This window comes from Protopterus annectens, chromosome 13.part0, assembly GCF_019279795.1.
Source record: "Protopterus annectens isolate FY-2018-M chromosome 13.part0, PAN1.0, whole genome shotgun sequence".
In the NCBI taxonomy this organism is placed as follows: domain Eukaryota; kingdom Metazoa; phylum Chordata; order Ceratodontiformes; family Protopteridae; genus Protopterus; species Protopterus annectens.
Window position 1 is genome coordinate 980,333,818 of NC_056747.1, and position 12,370 is coordinate 980,346,187.

General features: G+C 40.7%; 1 protein-coding gene across 1 annotated transcript in view; it reads left to right on the forward strand.

The window, feature by feature from the left end:
- LOC122787912 (junction plakoglobin-like) overlaps positions 1–12,370 on the forward strand; it is a 497,854-nt gene that overhangs the window by 257,707 nt on the left and 227,777 nt on the right. The window contains exons 5-6 of the mRNA XM_044054837.1: positions 7,015–7,216; positions 9,507–9,651. Of these exons, the coding sequence (XP_043910772.1) occupies positions 7,015–7,216; positions 9,507–9,651 (347 nt within the window). The remainder of the gene's footprint in view (positions 1–7,014; positions 7,217–9,506; positions 9,652–12,370) is intronic.

Consider the following 12,370-nt stretch of genomic DNA (forward strand, 5'->3'; position numbering starts at 1 on the left):
CCAAATCTAGAGCGGGCTTTGCCACTGCAGTCTTGCAGGGCATCCTGGCTCCTCCTAGTTCCACTTAGTGCCTACCACCCCTTTTTAGCTTTGGGATTCTACCCATCTGTTATGACTGCAGCTGTATGCACGATGAACATAGTACAGTTTTGTACCTACCATAAATGTAGATGTTAGAGTGCTAATACAGCTGCAGTCCAGGTTTCCCTCCCTCCTTCCCCTCTTGGGACAGGCCTAATGGCTAACACCTCCTCATACAACCTGATTGGGGTATTCTTTTATGGTGTATTTGCTTGCAACTACTGTTTTTTGATTATATTGCATTGCATTATTACATAGTTTTATGTTTTGCCTTCCTTCTGGGGGCACCTGACATCTGGGGCAAGAAAAACTATAGAAAATGGCGTCTGCTGGTTCTTTTATACCCCTGTCGCACTGACGTCAGGGAAGAAGTGACGACATCCGACGCCGGACCTAGACTTTGGAATTCGGCCGACCGAGGACCCGCCTGACGGCAGGAAAACCCATCTGTTATGACTGCAGCTGTATTAGCACTTGAACATCTACATTTATGGTAGGTACAAAACTGTACTTTTCAGGACACCTTCTACTTGCCCAAACCATTAGTTAACTCAAGCTGAGCTAACTTAAAATGCAAGTTTGGACACCAAACCCTTCAGAGTTTTCCTGCCATTTGAAGACCTCATTCTTCTGTGGGCTTCCAAGGATCAACACTTGACTTTTGCTGTTCCTTTGCTGAGCAGATTAAGTTCTCATTTGGGGGCAAAACCTTCCACACTAAAAAAAATTTAATGTGGAAAGTAATTTTTAAGCCAGGATTTGTGTTTTAACTGACTGTCACAAGATTTAAATGGGAGCACTCATTTTGCCTGTCAGTTTAAAAGTTGTTGAAAAACACTTTTTTCTGCTGAGAAATTTATTTTACTTGCTGAGGCTGGAAAAGCATTTTTATGAGAAAAAAATGTACTTTGATTTAAAATGTTACTGGCATATGCTGCTTGTTTTGCCCATGACAGAGACTGGCAGTTGGCTTAGAGGATTAAAGAGCTGCACCATTTTCTGAGGTCCAGAGGTGCAAGGTTTGATTGCTTCAGCCTCCATTGCTTAACTGTGCCACTGTGAGCAAATCACTTGGTCTGTCCTCCTTCCAGCCACAAAAAGAAAAAGTTAAGCAAACTACCATTGCCACCACAACATGCTAGTAATTTCACTCAGCCACAGGTGGGTGAGACTGCTGTGGCCAAAGTTGGTTCATTGGATGACACTGCTTTAAGCCCAGATCCCTCAGGTGTAGCACCTGCAGCCACTGTGAACTGGGGGTTAGTTATGTCCTCTCCGGCTGTTGGGGTCCCCTCAGATGGCAAGTGAGAGCCACTGTTGTCAGCCTTGAGAGAGAGGGAGCAAGGAAGACTCCCTTGTTTGGTCAGAATGTTGTGCCTGTCCCTGGGAAAGCTGCTGCTGCCATTTAATATAATACTGTTGGCCCCATTTTTGCTGTGAGAAGGAGACCAAAAACTTAAACATGTCTACTCCTCAAATTTCCTTGGACATGAGTAGTTTACTGGGTCTGGCTCAGGATCAGGGTTTAATTCAGGCTATTGATCCTTTGTATAAGATGATTTCTAGTAAAAGAAAGAGGGATGCCTCTTTTCTTGAAGATATTCAAGATTCCAAATCTGAACAGCAAGGTTAAGGGGCAGTTAAATGTTTTCTCCTCAGATTTTCTGATTCAGACTCTGAGGAGAACTTTGTAATTCTCCTTATGAGGGAGTTTCTTTTTCTCTGATCCTGTTTCCAAATGTGCCAGTGTTTTCAGTGGGAGAACAGTGAGATTCCTCCATCTCTCACAAAGTACTAATGAGCTGTTACAGAAGGACTGAACTTTTATCCATTCCTCCAGTCCTGTCAGCTTTGGAGAATGTGTCGCTGCCTACAATTTTTCTGATAGTTGGCCAACTGCCCTTAAAAGGCAGATGGGATGTATAAACATTGCACAGCAGCTGTAGCTTTAGTTAATCCTACTACAACTAAACATTTGGTTAAGTTCAACTCTATTCCTTCTGACAAGCATGGGGAAGATTAAGTGTAGGGAGAGTGTACGCTTCTGCAAGTTTGATTTTTCTGACTTTTTGAATTGTCACTCTGTTTTTTTTTTTTTTTTTAGTCTGACAAATGACAGGAGGCTCCAAAAAGAATCCGGGAACTGCCCTTCCTCCAAACCAAGGACAACACAACAAGTCAAAATGACTATTTAAGGGACCTTGTCTCCCCTCTTGGGAAAGGAACTGCCAGGGTGGAAAGTCTGAATCTCCACATTTCTTTTTGGCAGCAGGTAGTTCAGACAATCCAGTTCTGAAGGTCATTCATCAAGGTTTTTGAGATGGCAGTGGAAGGAGATTCCACCCCACCCCACCCCGCCTTCCATGGGTTATTCCTCACCCCACCAGATGGACCCCCCCCCAATCCTGTATCACATTCAGTCTCAGAGTGATAGTCATTTCCTCCTTAGGTTGGGAAAGGTTTTTATTAAAATATCTTTTTTTTGTGCCAAAGAAATAAAATGCTTGAGACAAATTCTGCCTTTCCTAAATCTGTTTGTGATGGTGCTCAACTTCAAAATGCTGTCACTTTACAACTTGTTACCAGGAAACTGAAATGAGGAAGAAGATGTAGCACTAAATTTAAAAGCTCATCACTTCCCTAGTCATCCAGACTTATGTGTTTAAGGTTTTGTGTCTGGATCACATTATCATTTCCCTGCCTTTATCCTTTGGACTATCCACTGCACCAAGAGCATCCAGTTACAGTTCGATGGCTATGGAATATCTGCAGGTTTCCGTGTTTAGATGGCCGGCATGGCTTTGCAGTGTCTTTTTGACTCCTTCACACAGACTTGTGTTCCTGCAGTGTTCTATTTCTAAGATTTTCTACGGACTTTGGTGACTGTGGGGGAATATCTCAGTATTTTGTATCTCATGGCATCTATGATTATCATGATACTCCTGCCAGGACTGCACATGGCAAAGGTACAGTGGTGTCTGAGATTTGTCTTGTCCCAGCATCGACATACTTTGTCCTTTCAAATCCCAGGGTTGGGCAGAAGAGAAATTGCTTGATGGAGACTGCAAATTTTCACTAAACCCAAGTCTCCCCTTCTCCCTCCCTGCTCCAAAGCAGTTAGTTACCACAGGTGCCTGACTTTGCTTGGGGAACAGTCTCGAGGGATAAAAGTGCAAAGCACGTGGGACACCAAGGACAGACACAAGCACATAAATAAGAGATGCTTGCCCTTATCACGACACTCAGTTCTCTGCATCACCTTTGGTCCTCAGGACCTCTTCAAGTTGTTAAAGACAATACCACAGTGATGTAGTATGTAAACAAGTAAATGGGAGCCAGATCTTACCCCCCCCCACCCCTATGTAAAGTAGCCATGCTAGTATGGGATATTGTTTCACAGTGCAGTTTTACTCTGCACTGCAGCCCTCCTACATTCCATCAGAGCACAGCTGTGTGGCCATCAAGCTGAGCATTACAAAGGCAGACACTCACAAATGGAAACTACATTGGTGGGGGGGGATTATCCAAGAATTTGATCAGACTGTGGCAAGTTCCTTAAGTAGACCTTTTTGTCACCCATTTGAGCAGTTAACTGGCAACATTTTGCTCCAAGACTCCATGAAATATGATGCCTTTTTTTTTTTTTCCTGTGGTCAGGAGTATTCCTGTATGCTTTTGGACTCTTTTTCAGCTGCTATCCAGGGTACTACTTAAAAAAATTCCGAAGGAATCCACCAAGGTCATTGTGGTTACTCCCTTCTGGCTCAGGCAGTAGTGGTTCTCCCTCTTGCAATTATCTAGGGGCAATTACCACAAGCTCTCAAACATATTGGGTCTACTCGCACATGAACAAGTGTTTTGATGCATCCCAACCCAAACTACTTCAACTGACTGCTCAAATGATAAGGGTCTTAATACCGTTTTAGGCACCTGTGTACTGATGATGTGCAGTAGGTAGTAATGCAGGCAAGAAAGTCTCTTGCTAGAAAATCATGTATAAGCAAAAGGAAAATGTTTTCTAGTTGGTGCCAACAGCATAACCACCACATATTCAGTGCTAGTGTGCCTCTGGCTTTGCAATATTTGTGTAAGTTACTTAACCTATAGCCTGTCTTATTCCTCTCTCAAGGATTGTTAGCTTTTCAGTATGTGTGCCCGGGATTCCCCCCTCTTAAGACATTCTTGTGTCAAAATGCCTTTGAAAGGGTATTGCACAAGAGACCTCCAAGAAAACTGGTAGCTTCTCCTTGGTATCTTAAATTTTGTGTTGAGAAGCGAACATGTATATCAGCTCCTTTGGCTGACTTTAGGTCCTTAACATGGAAAACTGTCTTACTGGTTGCTCTGATCATCTGAGTTGCAAATATTTATGGTGGGTCTTGTACATTCCGCCAAGACCTTGGCTTCATCTATGGCTTTTTGGAAAGGGTTGGACTCAAGCATTCTAGAAGTAGCAGCTTGGCCCTCTCTGTACATATACAAAGCAGTACATGCTAGATTCTGTCTCCTGGTCTAGGTTAGGCTTTGCTAGGATCATTCTTCATGGGCTCATTGGCGCTTCCTCCACCTCTCAAATCCTAGGTTAGGGTAATCTACCCAAATAGCTTGGGCTACTGCATAGTGCAGTTATGTAAATACTTACCATAGCAGTAGATGTTCAGTTGGTCACATCTGCTGTAGCCACTCCTTACCTCTGTCTGTCCTCCTTGCCGGGGTGTGTACATTTTTTTTGTTCACTAGCAGTGTCCTGTCTGCATTCATCTGCTCTCTTGTTGGCATGAAAGCTCTGAAGGGTTTGGCACCCAAACTTACATTTTTAGTTGGGTGTGTGAAAGTTGCCCTGAAGCTTTGGAAGCTGGCCGTCTATTATATTCTGAATAAAACTTTTATAGCTTAGGCTACTGCAGCAGTGATTATGCAAACCTCTACGGTTATGATAAGTTTGCTTGCACAACTGTACTTTCCTAAAAGTAAATGGATATTAAGTTATGTTTTCCTGGATTTTAATGCTAGGATAAGGAAGTTATTCTGCCATTATAACAGACTGTATACAATTCCCCAAAGGAATGTAACTGTTTGGGACTTTTAAAAGAAGAGCTGATTGATATGATTGAAAAGATGACCAATGTGACATAAGACTTTGGGGATGCTATGTTTACATGAACTGTTAAAAATATACCAGATTTGCTCATGGTGGAGGAAGGAAGGAACAGACAGATGTTGAGATTTGAGCAGATAATTGTAAAGGCCACAGAGAGTGGACAATGTAAATTTGAAAATTATAGATGAATAGGGCATGATTGGCAAATTTAAAAGCTGTTACAAAAGGGTGGGTGGCCATGGTGGCACAAGGGTTAGCATTGTTGCCTCACACCAACAGGTTCTCCAGTTTGATTCTCAGTTGGGGTGCTTTCTGTGCAGAATCTGCATGTCCTCTCTGCAGTCACGTGGGTTTTTTCTGGATGCTGTGGTTTCCTCCCACATTCCAAAGGCATGCAGTAGGTGAATTGGACACTCGGCCATAGGTGCGTGTGTGTGGTACAGATGAACTACCACGGCAAGGCTAGCCATCTGATGGTATAAACCTTGGCTCAAGGTAATTGTCACTGCGGAAATGACACCCTAACCCCATGTGCAAAATGGGAAAAGGGGTTGAGGATGGATGGAAAAGCAGATAAAGGGTATTTTTTTAATGGGGAAATGAAATTAGCGGTAGCTGGAAATGAGGGTAATTTTAAGTTGCTTTTGAAGGTCTTGTATGGGAGAGCGAAGGCAGTTCAGGTTGTTTCACTATCTGAGAAAGGATGATGGTTGCTTGTTTTGCCTTTCTGCATCTTGAATGTCAGAATGTGAGGCTACATCCACTGACATGTTAGTGCTCTATTTAGCACTTCAGTACACTTTCCTGTAGGTAGACTGTGGTTATTAAAATGTCAGGACTATTATGCAGGGAGTTAAAGAAAAATGACTAGCAATCAGAAAGCTGTGAAACATGGGCAGACTGTGAGGATCTCGTGTTATGAGGCTTTCAGGAGCTACTGTTATCCTGTCCGTAATCGAGCAGCTGTAATAGCACAGATTGCTATCCTACTTAGCTGTACAGCCACAGTAACAACTTTTATTTATTTATTTTTTTGAAAATTGCAAATGAAAGCACATTTACAGCTTTCAAAAGCTTTAATCGGTCTTCAACACATTTGTTAATGTTTTTGTATTTTTGTACCTTAGTAGATTGACTCCTGCTGTAACAATATAATCAGACTTCTGTTGCTGTCTTACTCGTGTGTACATGTTCCTCTGCAGAGAGGAACACCATGTAAAATCCTAGCTAGTTCCCAATACCTCATTTCTTGGATATGTTATACAATGTTCATGTCAATTTTTTTTTTAGTACCTCTGAAGCATTTGCCCAAGGCAGCCCGATTCAGTATCCCTGTGCATTTGCTATGCATCTGTCTACTGTTTTATTTAATGGGTGGATTGCCCATAAGGGCAGTTTCCAAAGCCATTGCTAAGAAAAATACTATATGCATCCGGAAAAGATCCAGGGAAAGCAGAATATTTGAGTACACTACAAATTTAAATATGTAAAAAAAATGCCCAAGAATGCAGTACTTTGAGTAGATAACACTCAAGACACCGTCAAAAATGGCGTGGGTCAGGCATTCGACTCATCAATGAGAACTGATTTCTCTTGAACGGGCTAATTAAATAAAATGACTAACAATTAAGCAGTCCTGTGATCCTGTGTGACCAGAAGTTTCAATCGGTTGTATCAACCAGTACAAGTTCCAGTGTACCTTGTTTTTAAAGGTGGTTCCCATCAGTCTTAATGTGGGTTTGGGTACATAATGTCCTGAGATTAGTGAAAGGTTTTCACAGCTCTGAAATGTGCAAATTCCAATATTTTTGTGCTTTGTTTACATTCTGCAGTTCACCGGTGGAATCTGTACTGTTCTATGCAATTACCACTCTGCATAATCTGCTTCTGTACCAGGAGGGAGCAAAAATGGCAGTACGTTTAGCAGACGGACTTCAGAGAATGGTACCTCTCCTCAACAAGAATAATCCAAAGTTTCTGGCCATCACAACAGACTGCCTGCAGCTCCTGGCTTATGGTAACCAAGAAAGCAAGGTGAGGAAGTTGGTTGTAGCATTTTTATGTCATAGAGAATGTAGCACCTGTTATCTGTCCTTGTACAAAAGTGTCCTAAATGCTTGACTTTGGTGGTAGCCTAAGTGGATGTTAAAGGTCCAGCAGTACTTCTTACATTTAGTGCAGTTTTCATGCTCTTGGCCAGTTTCCCCCAGTATGTAAGCACTTCCCTCGGTCTCCTCTAAAAATAAGGCCTTATGTCTAGCGGAGTAACCCATTCTCAAAGCTAACTAAATAGTGACTTTTTTCATCTAAGCATATTTTCTGACTACCTATTCAGTCTTCTATGTTGGTCACATTCCTAAACATCTTGGAGTGCTTTCTGTTAAGTTTTGCTTGTATTATATTGCAGTCCCTGCATGTACAAACATGACTTGTAACTTGATTGCATGTAACAATCTTTCTGCTTATGCTAGATTTTGATTGCATCAGTCACTGCAACCCTTCTACCATTCCCAACGGATTATGACCTCATTCACCACTTAATGTGTAGCAGTACTTAGTCTAAAATGTGACCTACAGAGGGACTTGTGTGTTGCCAGTAGTATGTTCCTTTGTCTAATCCTTTGTCTGTCAAAGGCACTGTCTTGCACTTTGCTCATTAAATTGTGCTCTCTGTTATCTCTTGGCATGACTTCAGTTCAGCACCATCTTACTGCAGCAGTTAATTAGTATAACGAACTTGCACTTCCTGCTGCTATTTATTTAATTTTTTACAGACTGAAAAAAGATAAATGATTAACATCTGAAGATATTTAATCAGATAGGCAAAGGAAGTATTTTGAGACTACTGTGTAAATGTCGTTTGCTTTCTTTAGTTTCTAGAATGACTGAAAAAAATCTGTTCATCTTCTTGCATCTCTGAGTCGATACCTTACCTTTTAGCAATTGTGTATGTAATCTGTTGATAATTTGATTCATGTCTTTGTGTATTCAGAAATACCTTCAAATGAATATATGCCCACTGTTAGAATGTAACGTACATGCTGAAAAGTATGTCACTGCGTTCTTTGTCGCTGGTCTGCCAAGGCAAAAGTTCCCCACCACCCATTGTAGAAGGGGTACAGCTGCAACCCACTCATTCCATTACCCTTCATATGTAATAGACTTCAGTGTCACATACAGGCCCTCTAAACTAAAGCAGTCCCACTTAAATTTCTGTTTCATATCTCTGTACAAAACCGGTACAACTTTTGGGTTTCACAGTTTATACCCTAGTATTTTCCAGCTGTTCATGACTCCTTTTATTAAAATATTTCCACATATCAGTCGGACTTATTTCCCGCATCATAGCATTTATTCATTGTTTTGCAAAGAAAAAAAAACAGAACTTTCATCCTGTGCTTTTCCTTATTTCTGAAATTTTCTATACTGCAATCAGTTGTCTTCAAAGCTAGTTTGTTCTGACAGAGTGCTTTAAAGCAAGGCATCCATAAGTGGACACAGTGGCACGGTTATTTATTCAGCTGTAGATGATGTATACTACTGTGGGAAGGTAACTGATAAGCAGAGTGCAGTGTTTGCCTGATCGAGCCTCCTGATTTGCAACATCCCTGCCAACATTGCTTTGCTAGTTGGGTAAGTTATAGATTTAGCAGTTTAGCATCTAGGTTGGGTGGCAAGGAATTTTTTTTTTTTTTGAACCCTGCATGTAAAAGATGCCTCCAAAATTTGGAAATTTAGTCTCTCCTGCTCTGTTGTAATCCAGGTGCCCTCACCTCACTTAGATCCTAATTTGTTTAGTTACTTGGATGAGGGAACCAAGTTCCTTCCCCCATGCACATGAAAAATCAGCAGTTTCTACTGGTGTGCAAGCTTAACTATCTTTAAAGGTAAGTTCAAATCTTTTCTGAATTTGCAGTACCTTTTTTTTTTGTAATTTGGATTAATGCTTTATAACTTGTTACTGTATTTAGGGTTATATTTCCTATTGCTGAACAGCATCCATGGAAAGATGCCTAACTGATAAGAGAGAGAAATAATAAAATGTGACATTTTATGTTTATAATTACATATATGCAGTGGCACCTTCCCAGACCTTCTGTATAGCTGAAGGTTCAAGCCAAGTGGTCTGCAGCATTTTTATTTACTAGCGTCAAGAAGTGTAAAGGTCAAACTGCATATACTGCTTTATCGCCTTTAGCCACTTTGTCATTTTATCTGTAGATTCATGTACGACAGCATGCATTGCTGGCTTATAATAGGACAGATGTTTACTTGTTCATCTGGTATTATGTCTCATTTTATGATTTTTCTCTTTACATTTTAGCTGATTATCCTAGCTAATGGAGGCCCAGAGGCCCTTGTGCAGATCATGAGAAACTATAATTATGAAAAACTACTCTGGACAACCAGCCGTGTCCTGAAAGTTCTATCTGTCTGCCCGAGCAACAAACCTGCCATTGTTGAAGCTGGTGAGTTTGCAGCTGTCCGGAAATAGAAAATGTACGAATCTATATTTGGCATAATTTTTCAGCAGTTCATGTATTTCCTGTCAAGGTCAGGTCAGCTAGACTATCAGTGAATGAAACTTGTTTTGGGCAAAAAGCCAGTGTTGCATCATTGCACAGCCATGTGCTTTTTTTCTCCACTGGAGAAGTTCAGGACAAAGCATTTCCTTTTCATTGTTGCTTTTGTTTGTGTTGAATGTAGTTCCTTACCAGAAATCCACTTATTTGATGCATTTGTCAACTAGAATAATCTGACTAGGCAGAACAAGTTTTCAGAACGCAGAATGTACTACAGCACAGCAATATTTTTTTTCAAGAATCCTTTGATCAGCCTGAATTTTAGTAATGCCGCACATGCTCTCAAACCTTATGCTGGGGAGTGAATGCATCACAATGTTTATTACTGAGACCCCCTCCCCCAAATTTGCATTGGGTGACCTAGTTTTCCAAGGTGTGTGCAAGTTGGAAAACAATATTTTCATGAATAATTTGAGGCAAAGGAATGAATTCCAAACTTTAAGCCTTAAGCAGCCTTTTTCTTCCAACAGTACTCTGAATGTGTCTCTTCCTGCACCATTCCTAACCTTTGGGATTCATCCATCCAGTTTGATGCACCATTTAATATCCCATTTCCATTATTTTACGTCTGTCAAAAATGTTACATTAAGTTATTTCTTCAGTGGTGCATCTAGGTTTCAGCTGAATACATTTTTTTCTAGTAGTCTCTCAGAAGCATTGTAACATGTAAAGGATATAAGGTGTATTTAGCCATCTGAATTAACGCCTGCAACATAGACGTTTACATAATTTTCTCAGAGGCAAGATTACTCTCTTTAAAGTAACCTATAATGGTTGTAGAAAAAAATGACAAATGTCTGCATAATGACCAGGTGGAAAATTTCTGTAGTGGTTAATAATTTAATGCAAAATGTGTGGGAGGCTGTCCTATTAGAATAATGTGCGATAGAGTACAAACTGGAAATGTAACATTCCTGTGTCTCTTGCTGAGTGTCCAGCTACTGGCCACAGTATGCTCAGTGTGTTATTTTTTTAATACAGTTTTTAACAGCAGATATTGAGGCAGTGAAAATGTCCACCTAACAAAGTGCTGTTTTATAGGCCAGGCATTCAGCTGAATCCTCCTCTTTTGTTGCCTACAGTTTCTCATCTAACCACTCTTAAAGGTCCAATAGTTACCTGTCGCAGTGCTCCTTCAGAATTATTCCTCTCCTTTCTCATCTCACTTTTCTGGTATAGACTACAATTGTTTATACATACTTAATTCTTTTGCCCCCCCCCCCCCATTTATAGTACTTTAAAAATGCAAGTTAAATTAATGTAAGGAAGGTGTGACGGTTTGTTAACATTTCCGATATATTGTAAATGCTTTAAATGAGACCTCTCCAGTTCGTATTGCACGTCTTGTCATAAAAATACTATATATTATTTTCTTTTTCTAACAGCAAAACTAGGCTAATACTTTCAAACTAAACTCTCAAAATGACCTGCTATTTTTTCCCCTTCCCTAGTAGGGTACCCAGTGAAAATGTTTTCTAACTTGTATAATTATTTCTCTGGCTTGAGCCTATGCTTTTCACCACACACACTACCCACTTCCAACTAGCCAATGTTGAGGTACAGAGGGATAAAACACTGACTACAGCTCAGATGAGTTGGGCAGTGGAAAAGCTGACCAGGCATGTGGGAGTGAATGAATGATCAAATGCTCCAGTTGCTAGTTTTGGGGGTATGAAAGTTATCCCTGGTTTACTGCAAGACTGGTACCTGGCAGAGGCTGGTTGTAAAGCCAGGGTACAACTTAGTCTGCCACAGATGTTCTACAGGTAGCATCTGGCATGCCCACAGAAGCATATGGACATCATAAGCTCATCACAACAGGTTTTGTTTCAGCATGTGGAAAGGGGTGGTGATAGCGTTACAGCAGAAAAAAAAACTGTCCTCAAGTGATGGCCAGATTCCATGATTCCTGTTTACTCCTCTCCTATCTGCTGACATGGAAGAATGGGGAGGGGATCAATTGTGAGTTGTAAACAAAAAGGCTGAATTACTTGAGACCTCTTTCTTTCACCCTTCCACCCTACCCCTAAGTAAAGAGCTTTACTGTCTAAAGGGCGTCTTTGTCCCTCACTCTGATGTAGTCTTTTTGTTGCAACTGCCTTTTCTTATGTATCATACAAGAGCCAAGTCCCAGTTAGTAAAGTGCCATTTCATTCACTTCTTCCTCAGGGAACATTACTTGCTGTGTGGCTTCCTGCCCTTTTATGTACTACCTGCTGCATGTGAACTCCAGTCTGTAACCTACTACGTCCAACCCTTGTGCATTCAGTTCAGTCTACTCTATCTCTTTGTAGGTTTAATATACCTAAGAATGTTCAGCATTCAGTGGTATAGCATGTGGAATTTATTACCTTTTACATGTTTAGATTTTATTTTGTCGCTTTTCAGAAGACCACTTAAAAGCTCTTCTCATTAAAATTGTCTGCAGCTTCTACCTTCATTCTTGCAAACCTGTCTCATCACTTTATTCCACCTACTGGCCATGTGCAAAAGTTACTCGTAACGGGTAATACATTCATTGTCGATTGTGTATCTTTTAGTAGTACTAGTGTTTTTATGTACTTTTTTTCCAGATCTGTTTTTGTTTGACATTTCTGGAGTTATG